Here is a 23,522-nt window from a genome sequence, read left to right on the forward strand (position 1 = left end):
TTCCCTTCATATAAGAAGTTTCATGCGTACACACCTCTCTATTTTTCGATACAGATTAGCTAAAAATCGCTTTGCGGACCCGAAAAGTTTCCGGGACTTTCGAGAAACTGACGCCTGGTCTTGACATGGCCCGATTATTGGTGGGAAAGATTTATCGAGTTCTATGATTTTTTGGCATCTCAAATAAGTGCATTTACTTTTAGCGAAAGTAAAATCTTTCCAGGAATCATCACATTTTTAAAGCGAATTTTCGTTTATCAATTCTCATCTCTTACTGGCAAACTCCTCACAGGGAATGTTACGACAAAGATCTTGAATAATTATAGTACCCAACACAAGGTGGTAACACTGCAGTGAAAAATGGTATCTAGAAGTTGGCGGCGTCATTTCTCGTTAAAGGGAAACTAAGATGCGGCTTTTTATCGCACTAAGGTATTTTTTTGGACAGAAAGAGATAAATTGGAGATAGGTCGGAGGAACAAAGTGTGGGTAATAAAAAGGTGACGAGTGAAATAAGCATCAGCACGGTCATTCAAATTTAGGCGCCAATTATGCAAAGTCTATTAGCTTACCTCAGAATAAATTTAACCAGCATTTCGTGTAGTGATTTAGTGCATGGTCATGATTATCACGAAATGTGCAGGTAAAAACTTGAGAGACGCGAGGTTAATTTGTTCCATAAAGTGGCAAAGAAAATATGCCATTGGATTTCTAAGGTTATGGGAGTTTCTTTGTAAAGACGAGATGTTAAAAATTTGCCGATATCTGAATTGCTTTTGCTCCCACAATAAAAAAAGGTTTTACTTCAGATTCAAGCATTCCTCAGTTAGGACGTCAAATTGAAAGAGATCGGTTAACTCTTGCCTGTAGCTAGCCAAAAATGCGAGTCAAACATGTAAACAAGGCGCAAATAAATGGTAGAACTGGTTGGGTCACTTTTATTATTCCCCCAAAAAACAATGGCGTTAAAAGCAGAAAGAACTGTGCCTTGCACTTTTATTTTCATTATTCCTTTTCAGCGCGTAGCTTTAATGTATGAAAAACTTCCAGTCAACTACTTTGCATGCATTTCATGTGACGATGCGTACGTCCTATCCCCATTTTTATCCCTGTTAATAATAATAACAGTAGTGGACTTTCAGATTTTTGTTGCCCAGGTATTCCAGAAAGGGGTGTTTCCCTTTTGCCATGGCATGCGGTGAATCGTCTTCACTGTCCCAACGAAAGAATTCTTCTCGCGTGTTGACACCATGGACATTCTGACAATGACGGTTACCAGACTTGAGCAAAACGAAGGGAGTGTCAATTGGGAGATAAATGGCCTTAGTAGCATATCCATCATCCCGGCAGCAGTAATAGATGTTTGTGTTTCTGTCATAACTGCCGTCTGGTAGCTGACCGCTGCGCCAGTTATTGTTGTTGTCATCTTCGTCATCCCAATAAATGTATCCATCCCTGAAGCCTGGTAGGCACAATACAGAACATTGATTAGTCCATAACTGGAGGGAAATGAAAATAATCTAAAATTTTGCGTTCTGCTAAAATTGAGCATTACCAACATAACCGGGCGTCAGGTCAGATTTTCAACCGTTCATCAAATAGTGAAGGTTTCTGCTAATTTATTTGGTAGGAAAATAGTTTATTTTCCGAAGAGCAGTTTCCTTTCCCTATTTGCAATCATTTGTCCAGCTTCACTTTTGGTCAGGAATTTGCCTGTTTTCATTTTGCTGTTCAAACAATTGTGGACAAGAAAGTTGCAAAAGTCTCTTGTACACTCCCAAATTTGGAACTACGATGCAATTAAGTTTGTAAAGAGACAGAACCGACCTGGTCATCTTCCTCGACTGATACCAAGTTGAGTGGACAATTAGAAGCATGCCTTGGGCCTATTGCATCACTGAATATATTTTTCGTGTGTTGTTCTAAATCGGTAAGATAAATCGAAAATGTTCCGACCATCATTTATTGAAATAGGGTTCATCACCGACCCGAAGAACAATCTACTCACCTTGAGGGCAATTTCCTTTCTTGTAGATGCAGTATTGTCCTTTGGGCCAGGGGAGGTTGTATTTTGAGGTTTCAGCTCTGGTCTTCATGCAGAACTTTTGTTCCATGTTACTTTTACTAACGTGTCCTGCTAAATCATAGGGATTTGACCAATAGTTGTTTGAGGCATTATCCTCGGTGTCATGGTAACGGGTCCCTTTGTGCCAAAACGTTCCTTTCGGACATCCTGACTTTGTCATGGGGAGACCATAGGTACCGACTGGCCAAGTAAGAGGAATGCGCACATCAGGATCTGAAAATTTCAAAAGAAATACTCTCAACCCTCTTTCTGCAGATCACTGTTACCATCATTAGTAAGAATGCTATTCTGGCTGTTTTCTGTTTAGTATTCTACGTATTTTTGAACGGATGAATGTGAGATAGTACCTTGAGGTTTAGAAGCCCCTTTTATCCTAGGGTATTCCCGTAAGATCCTTTTCACGTTACTTCTTCGCTGTGCCAAACCTCGACATCGGTATCGCTGGTCAAGAACTCTGAAAAAACTATCTTCAACAGCGTTGTCAATAGGCATCAGCTGCAATCCAATGGGTTCAGGCAAGTTGTGTCCTCCAGAGGAGAATACCATCCTGTTCTCAGTAAAACTAGCTGTATCTGTATTGGATTCGCTAAACTTTTTTATGTCAACTGACAAGGAGCTACTGAATCCCAAGAGGCTACCGGACGCTGACAGCGATGATTCTTTCTAGAAGCCGAAAGCATTAACATGATTCAGCATCTATTCAAGCCCGGCATGCTAGTCCATCGCAGGGTTACCCCCAGCATTAATGCGCCGGTAGCTATTTTTACACCTGGGTGGAGAGGCACTGTGAGAGTGAATGTCATAATGTCCCCGACCAGGCTCGAACCCGGACCGCTCGATCTAAATACTATTGACACTTTAATAAAGTCTTTCATATATTCATTCATCCGGAGTCGAGCACACTAACCATGAGACCGGGGGGGAGGGGACTCCCTTACATGGGCTATATAGGTATGTGCGGCCCCAAAGGGTATGGTTTTTCAGCTGTTTTGGTCATAAATAGGGTATGGGTTTTGTACTCCGGCCTTGATATGGGTATGTTTTTAAGAAGAAGCCCCTTTTTCGTTATTGTCGAAAAGAAAATCAACAAAAGCCCTTCACAAATTATGTTTACAGTAATTTAACATTGGTCTGAACTAGGGAACTAATTGTAACACAGATCTGAAACAGGGTTTTGATTTAAGGGTCAGGTCATAAATAGGGTTTCGAATTTATGGTCAGGTGATAAAAAGGATAGGGAATATCGCAGATTTTGGTCAAATAGGGTAAGGGTTTTGGGAAGTGGGCCGCACACCCCGCCCAATTTTTCCAGGTGTACCCCCCCCCCCTCCCCGGGGCCAAGAGGATACCGTGCCTCCAAGTAACCAAGCTTACATAAACAATATTTGAATAGGACTTTATACAATTTTGACATACCATACACAAAATGTGGCAAATAAAGGGAACAGCCAAGTTCTTCTTGCATGTTCCATTAAAAACTCGTCGGTTTAATTCCTATATCTTTGAGTCCCAGTTTATTCCATTTGCCTGATTTACGTATACCTTGTAAACGTTTCACCCATTCCATCAACCAATCATTAAAAAACGCCGGTGGTCAAAATATTGACATAACACGTGAAACAAAGACCATGGCCCATCAGTACCCTTTTATGTCAGGTTATGCAGCCATGGTCAAGGTCACTTGAACACTGGCTCACGTTTGTAAATCTATACCTGATCATGGTGCTCAATAAATAAACAACATCATCAATTCTTACCTTTTCCATGGCAAACTTGACAATTTTAGTGTACGAACTTTCGTGACGTTCTATCTTCTTCGTTCCCAATGTCACCTTGACCACAATGTCCTAAAAGAAAATAAAAACACTTGCTTTTTAACTGTAAAATTGTGAAAAAAAATTGCAGTTGGGAGTAACGTCAATTGAAATGCATTTTCATATGTACACGCACCTAGTTTCAGTGGGCATAGCATTTTTAGTAATCCAAACAACCACCAAATACTAAAACTGTGATCATCGCGAATACCAGTTTGTTATCGGATCGAAGGTCCTGAATCCGGACTCTCTATACGAGGTCGCGCTCCCTGCTTCCTCATGCTTTTTGACCCTTTTTACCATATTTTCCGAACGCGAAGCGACTGACACAGAACTTAATTTAAACTGAACGGCGTTTAAACTCAACTGAAATTGAATAATAATTACTAGCGTCAATATTCCTGACAGTTCACCCATTCTGTACGCATTCATAGCTTAATTAATTCAGATTGATTCACACATAGTGCACGTATCTAGAATTACAACATTTCCCTCACTTCCTTTCAAAAAAAATAAACTGAAAGTTCCCAAAGTTTTGTTAGTGCTTCTACAGTTAAACTTCTTCGGTTAGTCTCTTTGGTGGTCTAACAGTTCGTCGTGGTCCAAAGGTTGCAATGTCGGAATGGGTGCGGTCTTGCACACACTGTGTCGGTAGTATATGGTTGACAGTATTCATCGGCCATGATTTTGGCGTAACGTATTCTGCTGAAGTGGTAGGCAGCCCTATTAGAGTTTCTGGTTGTTGGTCGATTTGAATTGCAAGACGTAAGCGGCGACGGTTGGTGAAATATCTCCAGGTTCAGTCTGTACGTACTTGGTAACGTTTGAGTGATCTGTCAGTGGGTTGCTTAATCATTGTTGCTTTCTGCCAGACTACTTCATTCGGATCCAATTGACATCGAACATTCTGGTATTGCTTTAGATTATAAAGTTTCTTGGCCGTTTATGATTGTGGTAATCAGCTTGGGTCTGTTTCTGTGCTATCTTCACTTCCCTGCTCCTCTCCAGATTAGGATCCAGATATTGATGAATGAGCAGGAGTGCTCTATACTTGGGTTGGGGAAGCAATTCTGCTAACCGTAGTTGAGCCGGTCTGATTGGTGTGGATCTGTAGATGAGGGTCTGGAAGGGGGTTCCTGATTCCGCATTCCCGCTCCTTTTTCACGAGAATCCCGCACATCCTGCACTTTTTTCATCACTATCCCGAGTCCCGTTTTTCTTTCCCAGAAAATACATTAAAAAGTTTAACTTCTACAAAAGCTAATGAATGTAAGATTGGCCCTTTCGATTGATATTTTGAATTTACGTGTGTTTTTAAAGGCTATTTGTGCGGTCGGGAATCCTTATGCGATATAAGGCGAGATTGCTGTCACCATTTTGTTAGCGAACGGGACTTTAGGCGCGATGCCTAATGAGTTTGCCAAGCAGACAAGTCTCTGATGAGTCCCTTGGCCAGGACGAAACGAGTTGCGTAAGACTAGCACGAACAATGTATCATCAAAAGTAACTGTCAACTTTATTGTCAATTCTTAAAGGCTCCTGCAAAAAGAAATAGTTTTTTGTACCTCCGTATGATGAAAGAGCACGATATGGCAATCGTGACCTAGGGGTTTTCTCCAAGGCCTTTACTCGTAGCGATTTCTGCTAACCCAGTGAAGGTTTTTTTAAGTGTTTCGCAAAGTTGAACAGGTCTTTGTGTTCGTCGCCGCTTAGCGGAACATTGAATTTCTCTTTGTGGATCGCCGAGGTTCTGGCGCTAGAACTGGAAGTATCGTCGGTGGTCGTAAGATAAAACGAGACCAAAACTCTTACTGTAACAGAGCTGGTATCACTATTTGCCATATCTCGGGCAACTAGCGGTTAAGCTGTTGAGAAATTCCCCTCAAGATTACAATAAATGTGAACCTGTGAAGAGACTGAAGAGCTCGAGGAATTGAGTCAATTGAGCATCGAGTCAATAACTGGTACGCTATTATGCTATTACATCTGGTTTAAACAAAATACCCTCTGACTATTTCAATAAGATAACTATTAACCAGGCACACTGTATAGTTTGGTATGGAAGGAGAGGCCGCTTAGCGCTCGCCTGGTTGATTCTTTTTGGCCGCTAGAACGTTTATTTGGATCGTGATGATTTCCCGAATTCCCGACAGACAGGCCAAAAAAATTCCGCATCCCGTGCCCAAATTTTGGCGAGTCCCGCTTCCCGGGAAGCAGTCAAATCCCGGGTCCAGTCAAGATATCTATCATTTTCCCGATTCCCGCACCGTATTTTAATCAAATCCCGGATCCCGAAAATACCCTTCCAGACCCTCGTAGATCAGCATTGCAAGATGTGGGTCAGAACCTGACTCTTTTGCCTTTTCCCTGACGTTCATTGCCGTTTTGACCATGGATTCGATTAAACCATTCGACTGAGGGTACCTGGGGCACCTAGAACCTGTGCTAAACTGCAAATGCTATGAACTCGTCGGATTCAAATTGAGTTCCTCTATCTGTGTGCACTTCTCCTGGAATCCCATATTCTGCAAAGATTTTCTTGAGGAGACCAATCACGTGACCTGACGTCTGATTAGACAGTTTCTTCGCAATAGGAAATTTACTAAACTAATCTGGAACGAGAAGGTAGTGGTGAGAACGATGTTCAAATATGTCGATTCCGAGTTTGACTCCTGGCATGCTGGGTACATCATGCGTCATGAGCGGTTCCTTCTGTTGAGTTGGCTTCTCTTTCCGGTAAATGTCACACGTGTTCATTGTTTCCTCGCGAAAACACTGTCTTGCGCACTCCTGGTAGAGTTTTTCCCCTTTCCCAAATGTTCTGCATGAAGATCTCTCAGATATTCTGCTCTCTGCAATATGCGAATCACTAAACGATGAGCTTTGAATATCAGTCCATCTTCGATTGCTACCTCTTCACGATAATTATTACAGTAATGCCGCTCTGGTTCTGGAAGTTGACGCTTTTGAAGTGGCCAGTCGTGGAATGTGAAATGTCGTAGCTGATTCAAAGCTGGATCTGCATTGGTGGCAATTCTGGTTCTGTCAAGGCGATTGTCTGTTGCTGCAATGGCGTTACCTGATGCACCGGAATTGCATTCATCTGCTTTCTATCCTGACGCTCTGGACTGAGCGGCTCGACTGGACTCAAAGCTTCTGCTATTGAGTTTTCCTTTCCCCTAATGTGCTCTAACTTGATCTCGTATCTTGCAAGCCTTAATAGTGGTCTTTTTCTTGAGCTTGCTGTGGCAATTTGCTTCTTCCAAATGGTCTCCAGTGGTTTTGCGATCTGTCTGAACTCGAACGGGGTCACCATACACATAGTTTGGCGGTCTTGCCATGACGATTACTATTCCTACAAGTTCTCTCTCAATGTTGCAATACTGCTCCTCAGCAGGAGTTAGTGTTAGGGATACGTAGAGCACTGTTCTACCATCTTGCATGTGATAAAACTGTACCCAATTCTTTCAACGGTGCATCCTTTCTCGATAACATGTTCAGACTTGGGGTTGAAATACGCCTCGAGTACGGGATTCTTTAATTTGTAAGCTCTTCTTTGATTCCATCAAACGAAACTTGATGGGCCGAATCCCAAGTCCATTCCACGTTTTCTCTTAGTAGTGGCTTGAGTAGCTCGGAGAGTTTCATCAGCTGGACTGAAATAGCGTTCAGATAATAACCTTGCCTTGGAAACTCTGAAGACCTTGCTTCTCTTTTGGTCCACTCATCTACTTAATGGCCTCTACTTTTCTGTCAGAAATCTTCGTGCCGTCAGAGTTTGTCCAAAGAATTCACGTGTGGTTCTCTTGAATTGCAGTTTCTTTGGATTGAACTTTATGCCGTTCATCCTTGCTGTCTCAAGTAACCTGAGCACGTTCACATCGTGAATGTTCACATTGTGATTCTTATAACTCGTTGTAGGGAGGAATTAACTTTCTCTTGGAAGACTTCTGAACTGACTTTCAGGCCAAAAGGAAGTCTGAGCCACTTGTATTTTCCCCTAGGTATATTGAGGGTTGCCAAAAGTGAGCGTTAACTTCGTCAATCCTCTTTGAGTAGCAGCAGCGGCGGCAAAGGCAGCGGTAGCGGTAGGGTAGCGGTAGCGGTAGTGGTAGTGGTAGTGGTAGTGGTAGTGGTAGTGGTAGTGGTAGTGGTAGTGGTAGTGGTAGTGGTAGTGGTAGTGGTAGTGGTAGTGGTAGTGGTAGTGGTAGTGGTAGTGGTAGTGGTAGTGGTAGTGGTAGTGGTAGTGGTAGTGGTAGTGGTAGTGGTAGTGGTAGTGGTAGTGGTAGTGGTAGTGGTAGTGGTAGTGGTAGTGGTAGTAGTAGTAGTAGTTCCTATTGATACCCTTATTGATGTCTTTTAGATGTAGACAGAGTCGAATCGATTCATCTGATTGTGCGAAGGGTACAATGATGCTGATCCAGTCCGTGTGTCCCCCAACTGGTTCGATAATGCCGAAGCTGCATAATCTTTGTAGCACATCTTTACAGGCCTCTTTCTTCTTTTCCGGTACTGCGCTGGGTGGGTGTTGTACGGGTTGAGCCTCAGGTTTGAGTTCAATGTGGTATTTTCCACCTGGCAGTTTACTAATGCCTTCGAACACATCTTTAAATTCTGATAGCACGTACTCCTTTCTAATGGGCTAACAGTGTCTCTTTCCATTCAGTATAACGCCATCATTCATTATTTCACATGTGGGCGTTTAACTTCGTCTAAGATGCAGAGCACACTCGTATGGACTTGTGGAACACGAGGTAAGGCGGGTGGTGTTGCCACCGGATAGTCGATGTAACCAACTTGTTGCCCTGTTGTTCTACCTAGGATAAGATATCCTCGAGTGTCTCTCACCAGAGAGATTGTCATCTGTGGCTGCTTATTGCTGGTGTGGATGCTAATTGTGCACGCTCCAAGATTTGCTGTCGATGATTTTCTGTATCCGAAGATTTGAACTGGAGTAGGTATTAGTTCCTTATCCCCAAACTAGACGCTTTGCTGCGTGTACCCAGGCAGTCGTTATTCTGAGAAGCAATAGCTATATTGCAATTGAGCTAAATTTTCTGCATTTGAAGTTGTACGAAATTCAATCGAGTTGATGTGCTTAAGCTATTCTGCTTTTGATTGCATTTCTTGGAATCGATTAATAGCTTATTACTCGTTTGCAATTCTTTAGGGTGTGAAATGAGTCAAGGTCTTCATATCAACCTATAAACGTTTCAGTCTATTTTCCGTAGCCTTTGTCGTTGTTACTTGCGTTTCTCAAGCAAGCGAGACATTTTGAATTTCATAGTTATGGCGATGCGTGACATAGACCCACGAATGCGTTGTCGAAATCATATACTTATCTCGTGATTTTTAGCCCATTTAGAAGTTAAAGTATTAGGAAAAGTGCTTATGTAAATGCTTGTTTGTTCAGTACAGATCATCAGTCGCCTAGATAGCCAAAGTAAGTTCCAGATGTTTAGAATGTTTTCCGGCCGCAATGTAGGCGAACCGCGGAGGTACACCAACATGGCAGTTCCATACTGGTCTCTGTAAATTTGTGCAAAATATTTCGACGAATACGTGAGCTTGGGAAAACCCACAGACTTAAAAATTCGGAGTGTCATCTTTATTAATCTCCTATAACATCACAATTTCTTGATTTTATCCACTAAATGGTTTTGCAATAAATTTTATTGCGTCAGGATTACGTGACAGTGCAAGCCAAGAATTCTTTTGCTGGGGTCCACATACATTAGTTTCTTCAGCTTAAATGTACAATGATTCGCTACATGAGTTTCACTCTTGTTAGGCCACATAACTCTGTTACAAGCAAATAACGAGAGAATATCGTTTAATTCGAGATTTATCTTAATTATACTTTACGAAGTTTCTCAGAGCATTTTACTTAGGTGTAATCGAACAGATGAATTCGTAAACAAATTCCCTAACCCTTCTGCTCTTGTTGCTCAGACGTTCTTGAGCTCGTGCTGGGATTCTGCTTGGTTCACGATCACATCTAAAAATACGAAGACGCTTCTGAAGATGCTTTTTATCAAGTTGAAGAGTTGATAGCCCCGGTTGATGGCTCCTTTGGTATAACATGATTCATGATTCACTCAAAATGTTCGCTTGTAAATTGATCTCTCGTAAGGCTTGCAGAGACCCGTTCCGAAAACGCTTAACGTCCTTTAGTGTTGGTCTACCTTGAACAGTGTGTTCGCTTGTATGTGATTTCATCGCCCTAGAAATCATGGAATCCTTGCTAACTTTTCTCGACGACGACGTCTGCAAATTTCATGTGCTGTACGCATGTACAGGTGGCGCATGCGCTTTAGAGACCAGACAGCGATTTGTGACTGAACATGGAAAAAAAAAAAAACGGAGCCGAAATTTAAACCCAGGCCTCACTGCCTGGGTAACAACGATCTGTACATGCATAAAGGCATTACGTCACACTTCGCACCTGTGTCGATCTTACACGCAACCAAAGTAGCTTGATACGCTTGCTTGAAGTGTCATTAACGCTCTTGACATAATACCTCTCGATATGGTGAAACAGTGCTGGCGGATTTGAATACTGTTGGGGCGGCTCAAGTGGCGTGTAGTAGCATGGATATCCATGGGTTGATTGGAGGCTGGCTATTTTCGCCCAGTGGTTTTGTCTGCAAGCCATGTATTTGGGTTTGTTTGAATTTGCTGTGCTTGCCTGGTTTTGCTCTCTTGCTCATGCAACACTTGTGCGCCCTTTATTGCAACAGTTGTGACACACTGCATCCATGGCTGGACACCTAGACTTTGAATGAGTTGGGCTAACTCCGCAACAATAAAGTCTTGCCGCTTCATTTCATCTTTGTCGTTGCAAGTGTCGTCCATGCCATGCCCCTTTGCTAGTTTTTTCATCTTGTCAGTGCTTTTCTTGTAGTCTGTGACCCTGAGTTAACCCTTACTGTATGGCTGTGGCTGCAGCCGATGCTGTGCTTCGAGTCTGCATTATCCATCTTTGACAGTCGCTATTATAGATTTCGGTAGCAATCTCGATGTCCCTTTCCGCCTTAAGCGTATGTTTGGGCACTTTCCATTCGACCAAATGTTCCAGTTTGAAATTCCAGGTATTCCATGTGGCGAATGGAACAGTATTTTCCGGTTGGTTGGACTAACCTGTCCCAGCTCATCACGTTTCAAGTTTCGCGTGAAAATACGAAATAAACAAAGAGAAAACAAACAGCGGATTCGTTGCCTGTTTGACCTTTTTTACAAACGATGTACTAGGTGAGGACGACGATATAACTTCTATCAGTGCAGCTAGCTCTTACATGCGTAGGAATTTAAATCGAGTCTGCGGTTACGTTAAGGATACGATCCCCTTTATTTCCTGACGAGTTCAAGCGTCACTATCGAATGACGAAGCAAGCTGTTCACTCGTACAGTCATGCCCACATTACTCATAGCTTACATGTATTTGCGCACTACTTACTAAAGCTTGTTGTGGCCAATCCCCTGCAATAATGTTGAAGAAAGATATTTAAGTCGTCCGTCAGATAGAAAACATGACGAGTAGTGATATTGAGAAGCTTGATGTTGAGTTCGATTTCCGGGCTCGGAGAAACTGGGCCCGAGCAGGAATGGTCGAATGGAACGGAATTTTCCGGTTATTCCGATTTTCCGGAATTTTAGGCCAACCTCTCGAGGTACACCTAAAATTTCGGGATGAAATTCCGAAAAATGTCTGTTCCATTCGCTCCCTCACCTGGCATTTCCGGAATATTTGGTCGAATGGAAATCGCCCTTGGTTCTCTTCCAAACACTTCTGATACACCATTGGGTTTTGGAGTCCGTGGAGATTTGCATTCGAAAGAACAATGTCTTTGGTGTCCTCTGGCCATCCACATGCGTCGGTAACTGAATTTGTCTGCACTTTTCGATGTACTCAGGTAGTTTCATGACTTTTCTCTCCTCGCGTTAGTACTTTATTTTGAGTAGCCGCGACGAGTTTGCTTCCCCTCGGTTTGCAATGCTCCTCCAATTTCTCGGGATGCTTTTCCCATTTCTTAAGATCAGCTTCTACAATTGTTACCTTGTCGAGAATGTTTTGACCGCGATCTTCTGACCTGACCACTGGTTAATAGTCCGAGCATAGGAATTCTGGGTCTGCTTTAGTCATCTTTAACCCTTTGCATAAGACAGACACCTCTATCTTCCATTCTAGGAAACACTCGTGTAGTTTTCCATCGCTTGTCCAATCGATAATCGGTCCTTTTGTCAGCCCTTCCATGGCCATTTAATTTCGCTCACGTCACTAAAGCTCTGAATTAATATGAAGGCTGGATTTCGGTCTTGACGCCATGTATCATTGTGCTTTTTGACTTTCTATACTTTATTTTCCGAACGCGAAGCGACTAACACAAACTTCATTTAAACCGAAAAGCGGTTAAACTGAAGTGAAATTTAATAATAATTACGAGCTTAAATACTCCTAGCGGCTCACACATTCTGCACGCATTCAGAGCTTAATTATTCCGATTGATTCACACACTGAGTGCACGCAGCTAGGATTACATAACGTCTTTCGTTTACATTGCAAGTTACAAAACATTTATCGACATAAAAAGTAAAGGTAATTTAAGGAAACAAAATAAGTGTTCTCAAGAAATAAAAGAATATTATGTACTTTAAAAGGCACAGCAGAATACTAACCGTTCCCCAGCTGTCGATAAATATGCGGTAAGCTCGCTGGTCGTAAACTTTGGGTAAGCGGCACACAGCAGCCGCGAAGGCTTCTGTTACAGAATACTTGTCAACTTGAGCTAACTCCAGAAGATATCGAGCTGTGCCTTCATTGCAAACTTTTTTCTTTTCAAAAAAGACTTTGTGCTCTCTTGTTGTCTCATGTTTTATACTCCCATAATCTACAATAGCGAGTGAGAAAGACAGGGGGCAAAAAAACAAAGAGTTACATGTATTTTTTTCCAAGAAAGCCGTGTTGTTATCAAAACTACACAGAGAGAAATAATGTAAATAGTTTGCTACTAAACATAACATTAAAATAGATAGAGATCAAAGCTGAACGGAACGGACTTCTAGTCCGTTCCCATGTTTCATTGTGTTATTAGAGTACACATGCGCATTTAAATAGAGTATATTTTAGATTATACAATTATAGAGGTACAGTTGCATCCGCTTTAAGATTTAATAAGAACTTGCGCTGAAATGATAAAAGAATTATCACTCAGGTTATAGTGTTAACATGCGATAATAACATTTATCTATGGCAAACAGCTTATTAATAAGCTTGTGCGCTTTGATTATTTTTATAGTGGCTAATTGTTACCGCCATATCGCGAAGTCAATCTCGATCGGTCTCCAAACATCGTTTTAAAAAAGAACAAACGTTTAAGTTTATTCACGAAAACGAGTTTGACTGAAAATAGAACAAAAATAAACAATTATTTACAACATTAGACGGCTGAACGGACAAACCCCGAAAAACACAAACTTACAGCTTTTTTCCGAAATGAATGATTGACCTCTGGCGAAAAGGAAATTATAAGAACAGCGACAATGACTAGCTCTAATAATATAACTCGAAGGATATTAGTTTGACCGTTGCCACAGAATTTAAACTACTAGTCTTATTAACATATTGACCTCACGCGCGCGCGAAAATACCAGATGTCCCGCGGGGCCTCTTGTAAGCATGTGAGAGGCCTTATCAACGGCTAAGTGCTCACGTACGCGTGTGCGTACCACCTCGCCCACGTTTTACTTTAAGCTGCCGTACATAGGCCATTTTTCTGTCATCACTCAGAAGAAGATTCGACACTTAATCAAGTGCTATTGTAATGATTTAGACATCAAATTAGTTTTTTCTTCCTTTAAGATAGGTAACCTTTTTGGTGTGAAAGACCCTATCCCCGGCGGGCTTCGTTCACATGTGGTTTATAAGTTTACATGTGCTGGCTGTAATGCCTGTTATGTCGGCGAAACCATCCGACATTTTTCCACACGCGTACGTGAGCACTTAGCCGTTGATAAGGCCTCTCACATTTTCAAACATCTTCAGAATTCTGAACGTTGTCGCTCATTGTGTTCAATAGACTGCTTTCATATTTTAGATCACGCCACTACCAGCTTTCAACTCAAGATAAAGGAGGCTATCCATATTCAAAAAGAACTACCTTGCCTCAATCAGCAATTACATCATGTAAATCTAAAATTATCCTTTTAATTTACACCTTTTCACGTTTTTTTGTTACTATTCGTCTTAATTAGCATTTTTGTCTCCTTATTATTCAACTTGCTTTATAATCATTCAACTCAAGATGACAGAAGTTCCGTCGAAACATGTCTTGTAAACTTAAAAAATTGGTCGTTTTCCTTAAAATCTTTACGTGTCTGCTGTTATCTAGACCTTTTGGAAATAAAATATAAGACGCTGATGTTTTGCAAGAAAACCAAGACGATCCACCACCGAGGAGTGCTCGTAATCGTATAACCGAGTTTTATTCGGTCTGAAATTAAGATGCACAATATATTTTTTATGGCGAGTTTTCTTATAAACTTTTCTTGATCGGGATAACCATCAAACGGTATAGCAGGTAAGCAGTAAATCACAAGGAACGTGTCTAAAGCAGATCTCGGGTAGAACTAGACTACTTAATTAAAACTGAGCTAAACATATTACTTTATTATTTTTCATTAGTTTCCCCTTAGGCGTGTACGAGGCTGCTGCAAGTTCCTTAATTATGAATTCTGTACATAGTTCAATTACTACGTTAGTTCCACGTTAACAGTTAAAAGTAATAAATTATTCTATTGTGATAACTACATTTAAGGCTTTTATTTTTGGTACTGCGGAGCTTGTGTTCCTTAACCCAGTGAGTACATCACCTGAAGTCAGACATATCGATAAAAGTTCTTACTTGAACTGAGACTGAAGGCGACATTCCATAACCCTGCGTCATAATCAGCTATGTAAAAAAAAAAAACAATAAAAGCATAAGTATTCTTTGCTCTGTTTCCGTGCACTGTTTTTCTCCCTCTGTTTTCCTCCAAAGAAAAAAACATAATTAAGAGTATTTTGCATGAAGTAAATAGCCTTGGTACTTAGTGGGATGCTGGTTTGACTGCCGTAGTCGACAACAAGGTTTACACCAGGTCTGTTAATACGTTATATTTGGTCTAAGTAACCTGGGAGCAAAAGTATCCACAACAAAGTAAAATCAAATCTATTTCAATCACAAAATTTCTAAGCTCACCACTGGCTTTCACATCTATCTTGAGTTTATCTTGATAAGACTTGGCCCCGGAAAATACTTCGTTTGTGGTAAATTCGACGCACGATGAGCGATGAACAAAGAGAACCTCGTCTGGCACGCGGAACTTCCCATCCACGGAAGTCTTCTTTGTATCCCATGTCAGTTTGAGTATCTTTCTTGTCGAGAGTAGTCCTGGGTCGACACCACCGTGTGACAATTTGCCACCTTCAGGATTGCCTTTCAGGATGTTATAGCCAACACCTAGAAATCTGAGACCTTTAGCCGTGGCCAGATTCTGGTAGGCATGGGTTACAACGGCAACACCCAAAGTGATAAGGAAAATGGTCAGATGCATGGTTTCTCTGTAAAGAATAATGAAGTAACCGGCAGGTACACGTGTCCAGTGCTCAATTCAGTTAATTCAGTTGGGTCCTAATGGATAAGTGCTCGGAAACGTGGTTGCCATCATTCCTGTAGGACTGGGTTGTTACTAAACTACAATTTTGTTCTTTACTAGACTTACTTTAAATAACCTAGTAATCAGTAATTGTGTCGAATGTTCGCCGATGCATACTCTGCAATGAATTAAACAATTCGTACACATAATCATCAAAACTAAATTAAATGACTACTTTTCAACGCGGCCGTTAGCAGTTATAAAAGATCATTCATTATTGCAGTGCGTTCGACGGTTTTGATTAATTAGAATGATTTTATCTGCTGCAATTAAAACGATATATCTGAAATAAATAAATATGCGCTGTTTGCAAGATGTACTGTATATGATGAGGGCAATATTTTCCCGTGAATGATCAACAGTTTCGTGTTTAATTTGCCGGTAAATTGAGAGTGAATGGATGCTGGTTTTTACTATTGCTGCTTCAGAGAACTGTGTTCATTCGTGTTAGAAGGCAAAAACTTACTGGCAAGTCTTGAATTCAGAAAATATAGATCTTCTCTCAAAAGTCGTGGCACAGTATTCTTGTGACAAAAGCCACAGCACTTCCTAAATCCGTTATTTTGGCATGCCCATCCAGATGAAACTTGGACACAAATCGCATTTTCTGTTGTTTTAACTTGAAGAGTTCAAGACATCACTGGAAACGGTGATCACAACAAGTTAAATGGCGATCATGATGCAATTTACCACTGCAAGTCTCCACTGCAGTCTTAGGTAAGCTGGATGGAGTGCACATGCTACACTAGGCGTTCCATGACAGACTTGGAAGTGCTTAACTCTCCGAATTACACCATTTCGGCGACTTATCACGTCTAACACGGCTTCCAGCTTTCCCCAAACACGGTTTTTGCGGTGATGATTGCCACATGTCCCTCTCGCTGGATAATTGCTGTTTTCCGTGTACCTCAGAAGGCATTTCTTTCGGAGCCTGCGAGGCAAGTATTCCTTCAAGTGAGACCATATCAAGCGTCCTTGCACATCAGCAAATACTACGCCCGCTTTCTGAGGTCGTATTCTTCAATGGTTCCTTGACTCTAGGTCTGGGAGTACATTTGGTTGAAAGAACAATAGATAGTTTGGGATAAGGATGGCCTCTTGTTGAGAACACCTAGCCGTAAACGTCTAGTAGCACTTGAAGTTTGGTTCAAGACAACAGACCGTTCCCGATAGAGTAGAACATGGAATTTGTACCCCAACCAAGGTGCACGAGATTGAATTTTCCACTGGATTCCCTGCTGAGTCATGAAACCACCAAGCTTTTTGTCTATCACCTCTTACTTGATTCGTTAGGCTTCACTGACGAACTTTTTGCTATTGTCTGTGGTTTGAGTTAGCAAATTCTTTAAGGTCGTTTTTGCCTGGTGATGAAATGCTTTAAACTTACAAGAAACTCTGCTGTCTCAAAGTTTGGCATCACTCCATTCACACAGCACATGTCAGACTACATTCTTAGAGCAAAAACTTAAGCCTTCTCGACAGTCCCGCAAAGCTAACACCACTAACTTGAAAGGATGTTTTACCTTAATTTCGGTTCCTTGGAAAACTTGAGCTCAAAAACGCTGACGCCCATTGCAGGTCCTCACAATCTTCTTTATCAATCTTAACCGCGGCACCCAGTGTTACTACCGCACTTTTGCCTTGTTTCTTCCAACGCAAAATACAAAGTAACTTAGTCTGATGTCTCTTCTCCCACTGGAGCCAATTATACATGAAGCCGCTTGGTAGTTTGACATCGCAGGCTAGTCAGTTTGACGTCACAAACAGCACGATAAAGGAATTCGCCTCCCCTACCAGTGTCATTAATTAATGACAACAGTCCCAGTGGATTGTACATCTTTGACAATTTACGTAAAATACCTTGCTTTGTATGCCCAGTATAAGTGCTCTCCGATGGAAAGCTAACGCTGATGGTATTGTTGTCATTGCCCTACTGCAGACTGAGTATACAAGCCCCTTCCTTTCATAGGATGCCCAACTGTTCCTTTGCTTACAGTTTCTCCTCTGTGGCTGATGTTGAACTAGCTGTCTGCAACTCCTTTACCTTTGAGTGCCACTTGTGCAACCTCAATGTCTCTTGAGCAGACACCTCCGGGCAAGCTGATTTGCATCCTTTCACCTTCACTCGATCGAGTTGGCCTCCTCTGATAAGATCATCTGCATAAAAGATTTTGTCAATTTCATCTCTGCTTAGTCTGTCCCACAGCTTTCCAGGATATGTTGTATAATTCTGCCGAGGAGACGTAGCGAAGAGATGGGCCAAACAGGACCCTAATGAACCATAATTTTTCTGCCGTCTGATTGTTCAGATTCTTGATCCAGTAAGATTTTAGCGCGTCACGCTAGATGTGTCAGATAACACGAAGGTTAGTGGTTTCTGATGATTCGCGCACTACTCCCTTGAGTGGACTGTAGAACTCGCGGAACTCATTCGTAGGACCAGACTCTCAACTACTCCCCCATCTTGGATAACTCTATCATAACGATTGATTGTCCCATGGCTGCGTAATTTTCTCGCGGGTTTCTGCAATCGGCGGAGACCTCCTACTTCGTTGCTTGAGAGGGAAGGGTAATTTCCTCTCCAAGAAAGTCTTGTTTCTTGCCATCCTTCTGCATCTCCATACCTCAACTCTGCAAAACCTTAAGCTTGATCACCACAGCAGAATCTGCAAGCCTTAGGACACCTAACCTGCACAAATTATCTCAACCAGAGCGTGAGGTGTTGAGAGAAACTTCTTCAGATGTTGTAGTCCAAACGAGCTTGGTCCTCTTTCTTATAGGACCAGCAGGGGTTCAACACTGGGTGTAGTTTTCTTCTTAATTTTACAGTAGTCACTAGCTCGTAGGATGAGGTGCACTGATAGGAGGCGCTCCTTAGAGTCCTTGTTTCTATTTCAATTCCTTCCAATTGGGCGTACTTTTCCAGGCATTTCTCATAACGAGGATTTTCCAAAGAGAGTAACTGATGCTTGTCAACTTTGGTTACTTAGGGTTAGCAGTGTGTGGTAGCAGAAACGTCTCCCGAGGTAAAACTGACCTGTACCTTGGATATTTCAACTTGCTTAATAAACGCTCCCAGCATCATTTCAATTTGGCGTACTTCACGTTGATGAGGGTAAATTTGCGCATTTGGAAGAGATTGAGGCGTACTTCTGAAAAATCGTACGAGCTCCATGCTCCTGCCTCCAACAGCTCTTGGCTCTTCTTTCCTTCTTTCGGTTCCACGAGTTCTCTGAATGACCAGCTAAGGCGATTTAGCGCTTTTAACCTGACTGGACTAGACGGCATTCCAACTTGACCTTCTTTACCTTTTCTCGCTTGTGGTTGATCGAAATTACCTGCTTTAGTCTCGCTGTTTTTACTCACAGTCCTTTCGGAAGTGCCAGTTTGTCTTAAGGATCCTGATCAAGGCTGGGCCACCACACATGCTTTCTGACCAGGGACGTCATACGGATCATTCGAGGATGATTGAAATGTAACTCCGACAAAACAGCACCCTACTATTTGTTAGAAATCACTACTCTGGTGCCACGGAGGATGCAGCCATCTTCAACGTTAAAATTGTCTTGTTCACTGTAATAAATCTTCAACTGAAATTTTCCGCTGGCCAACCATGAAAAATGCAGTACATCGCGTGGATCCCCACGTGTGGCCTCGCGGATTTGAGACACTGACTGATACTCGTTCCATTTGAACGCGGTTAACTTGATAAGCTTCGGTACTCCAATCATCCTGCTCCTTCACGGCCTTTCGTAGCAACTGAGACAGTGCGTCAGCGTTCACATTATCGTTGGAAGCCCAATTTTCTAGGTCATACTGATGAGCTGACAATTGAATAGCCCAACGTTGCAGCACAGGAATAAATGTATCACGTTTAGGACCAAGCAACAAGTTGATAGGCCAGTGGTCTGCAAGCAATGAAAAGCGTCTTCCAAACGGGTACTGATGGAATTTTTTAAAGCCAAACACAATTGCCAGAGCTTTTTTCTCGATCAGGGAATAATTTTACTCACTTGCTGAGAGACTGCGGGATGCGTACGCTATTGGTTTTTTTTTTCTCCATCATCAGAGACGTGTGACAAGACTTCTCCCAAACCTAATGATGAGGCGTCGACAGCCAACCGAACTCGTTTGTCCGGGTCACAGTGGGCCAACAAAGGTGCGTTAAGGAGAACTTTTTCAACTACTTAAAAGCTTCTTGGCAAGCTTTCGTTCAGCCCCAGGGTGCATCGAACATCAACAAGCGTCTCAGCGGGTGGACAATGGATGGCATATTAGGTAGGAATTTACGGTAATAATTTACCAGCCCGAAGAAAGATTTCAGTTCCTTTGCATTTTGCGACTCTGGAACTTCTTGGATGGCATGTACTTAGCACGGAGAAGGATGAATTCCATGTCGATCCACCACCAACGCGAAATACTCAACTGAAGGCTTCAAAGCACGCACTTTTACTTTTTCAATTTCACACCCATACTGTCCAAACATTTAAGAGTGTTTTCCAAATTGCGAAGATGTTCATGTCGTTTGGACCAGTTACGATTGAGTCATCCAGGATACCACCAACTACATTAAGGCCACTCATTACAGAGTCCATTGTTTGCTGAAAAATGGCTGGACTTGCCGTCACTCCATGTGGTAGGCGTGTATAACGGAAAAGTCCCAGATGATTGTTGATCGTGAAATACTGCCTGGTTTCTTCATCCAACGACACTTGTTGATATGCCGTGGACAAAATCTAGTGTGGAGCCCTCACCACCATTCAGCGGCCTAAATAATTATTCAGCCGTTGACACGGGGTACTCAGGCACATCTGAAGCGGAGTTGATGGTGACCTTATAATCACCACAGACCCTCACTGTGCCATCCGCGGCTTAAGAACCAGCACGATAGGCATAGCCCAATCAGAGAATTCTTCCTTCTCCAATACACCGAGTCTTTCCAACCTCTTGAGCTCCTCTGCAATCTTCTCTTTCAAGGCAAAGGGAACAGGTCTAGGCTTCAAGAACTGCGGGGTGGCATTTTCCTTGAGCTTGAGATAAGAGGTCGCTTCATTGATTGAGCCCAGACTTCCATCAAACAGTGATGCGTATTTAGAAACCAAATTTTAACTTTGTCGCACGGTTCCAGGGAAATCCGTTTGATCTGTTTCCAGTCAAGTGTAGCAACGGACAACCAATTTCGTCCCACAAATGCTGGACCATCACCGGCAGCAACAATAACTGGAAGGCAGGCTGGTTAATCACCATACGACACCTGGACCTTGGCCTCTCCAACAACTGGAATTTCATGCCCAGAATAACTCTTCAACTTTACGTCAGTTTGCTGCCAAGACTTTGCTGCCAGTACATCAGATAATACATGGTTCGGAATGATCGTGACCGAGGCACCAGTATACAGATCCACTGACTTTGCATCAATCATTGCGGTACGATGAGTTCTTTACAACTTCCCTGATGATCCACCACGGTAAACATAGGCCAGGCGGTTTTATCGACTGGTTCGGCCATCGTCTCCATTTCTTCAACGTTACGGATTCCACCGGATTTCTTTTTTCTTTCATCTTACTTTTCTAACTTTCTCCTCCCTTGGCTTTCGGTGCACGCTTCTCCGGACACTTCATTACGATGTGGCCGAATTTCTGGTACCCATGACACTGTGCTTTCCGCTGAAACATTTTTCCGGAGAATGACTAGTTTTCCGCACATGAAACATTTGGGAAAAGTTCCCTCTACTTTCTGAACATCGAGGTGGGAGTCACCATGAAATCCTGAGGCTTCTTTTTCCGTGAACTCGGTGGCACACGCTCACGGCTTTCTCTACTGCGGTTTGTAATGTCAACGTCGCTTCAGCCAGTAACTTGCGCGAATCTGAAATTTGAACGCAAACCACACACAAACCGTTCTCGAATGGTTTCCTCGCGATATATATATGGAGCGAATTCGCAAGTCTCCGCTAACTTTCGTAGCTCGGCGAGGTACTGCCTAACAGTTTCCGACTCTTCCCCTTCGGTTTTGTGAAACTTGTGTCTTTCTGCGATAATTATCGGTTTTGGATCCACATGCTGTGCCAGAGTATCCACCATTTCCGTGAAATTTAATTCTTTCGGTTTCCTCGGCGCTGAAATGGACCTCAACACGCTTGTCTGTCGGCACACTGTTAACTCTGAAGAACATTTTGAGTCGCTCCACATAATATTTCCAATCGCTGCCCGGCGTTAACTCTTCCATACGCCTTCAATACGATGGCTGGGCCACGATACTAGGCTGCTTTGATCCTTCCGGTGTATCCGGCATCTCGTCGCAATTGTTGCGTTCTTCAAACGCGAAACGGCTCCACTGAAAGAAGCGGCCACGGTAATAGCCACATAAAGTTTCCAATCTCTTCCCGACGTAAACTCTTCCATACGCCCTAAATGCGATAGCTGGGCCACGATACTAGGCTGCGCTGATCATCCCGGTGTATCCGGCATCTCGTCGCCAATTGTTGCGTTCTTCAAATGCGAAACGACTCCACTGAAAGAAGCGAACTTTATACACACAACAACTAAACTGTAACTGGCCAGAAAATTACAACTCGTGCAGATATAGTTTAATTAACATAACACCAATTGCTTTCAACACAAGGAATTTTCCCGATAATGCTTACGTTAAGAAACGAAACAAATTTAAATCTCTTTATGTTTAATGCTCCAATCTCGAAAGGAAAAATACAATCAGTGAAAAACCGATCGGTGGAACATCATTCCTCTGCAGCGAAAAACAAAATTAAAAACATAAATTGCCGATAATCAAGGGATTCTTTTTGTTGTTGACGCTTCCAGTCTTCATGTCAGAGAAAATTAACAGATCTGGCAAGTCAGAGTAATTTACCTTACCTTTGCAGCTCTATGCTTGTCAACTGGTCCTTGTGATTATTCAATAGGAAATGTAAGCCCTCAGTGTTCGACCGACTGAACAATTTCGGTTTCCAAGTGAGTATCAGAAAACCAGAACCAAAGTATATGGCAACCACAAAACAAGTACTCGTAGCCGACAGCAAGCGCGGGAAAACGTGTGAGAGCAGGCACACGACTCGCAAAGAATGCCGGGAGAAAGTATCGCTCGAGTTCATTTTCATCTGATCGCCGAACAGCAAACATCTCTGTGCGACGTAATGAGATGAGAATATTATGGTCGCTTCTGATGCGGAAAGAAATCTCGGACGGTATTCATTTGAGGTCTTTCGAGGCCTATTAAGTGACAGCTGTTGATATGGCGGTAAAACTGATTTTAGGAATAGCTACGGTTGAATTGAAGATTGTGCTCCTTACTGACATCTTTGAGTACGATTTAAACTGGCCGAAATTAAACTCTTTTTCAGGTGTATCGACGGGGTTATGTATGAAGCACATGGGTGGCCAAGATAGTGGGTCCTGCAAGGATTTTAATGGATTTTCGTTCGACGCCAAAAGAGAAGTAAAATCTTAGAGGAAAAGGCGAGAATAATTCAAAAACTAAATAATGCTCTGTCCTCGTGAAAGCTTGTGTAACGTTTGGTTAATCGAGTTTCGGTCGCTCCATATATTTTCTAATCAAAACAAATCACGAAAGCGTGCAAGTTAAGGGATGACTCTTTCAAAATAACAAAAAAAGATACGGAAATAAATCGTATATAAGTCCTGGAGTATGGTCAGTGTTAAGAATTTTGTGCAGAGTGCAGTCAACGCCGTAAATATTATACTGGCGTTGGTTCACTATAACACGTCACTCTTTTGTTAAATTCTTGTTTAATTTACGAAACAAAAACGAGCGGTTCCTAACGGGAAGTTCGAAGATATCAAGCTTTAGTTAACTGCATGAACTATAAGATTAATGAAAATAACTAGGTGAATGATAGATAAGCCTTTTTCAGTCAAAACTATCGAGTTGTTGTTTATCCCGAGAATTTG

The 23,522-nt window shown here is 42.2% G+C and overlaps 1 protein-coding gene across 1 annotated transcript; it reads right to left on the reverse strand.

The window, feature by feature from the left end:
• Positions 1–911: 911 nt before the first annotated feature.
• On the reverse strand, positions 912–22,609 carry LOC110064941 (uncharacterized). The gene is made up of 8 exons (XM_020772050.2): positions 22,470–22,609; positions 15,138–15,499; positions 14,802–14,849; positions 12,577–12,788; positions 3,844–3,933; positions 2,434–2,749; positions 2,009–2,299; positions 912–1,462 (listed from the first exon to the last, which is right to left on the reverse strand). The coding sequence occupies exons 2-8, from the start codon at positions 15,490–15,492 to the stop codon at positions 1,113–1,115; spliced, it is 1,662 nt and encodes a 553-aa protein (XP_020627709.2). The 5' UTR covers positions 15,493–15,499; positions 22,470–22,609; the 3' UTR covers positions 912–1,112.
• Between the last annotated feature and the right edge of the window lie 913 nt (positions 22,610–23,522).

The sequence above is a fragment of the Orbicella faveolata genome, unplaced genomic scaffold (genome assembly GCF_042242905.1).
Source record: "Orbicella faveolata isolate gen_17 unplaced genomic scaffold, um_ofav_v1 contig_24, whole genome shotgun sequence".
Lineage (NCBI taxonomy): Eukaryota > Metazoa > Cnidaria > Anthozoa > Scleractinia > Merulinidae > Orbicella > Orbicella faveolata.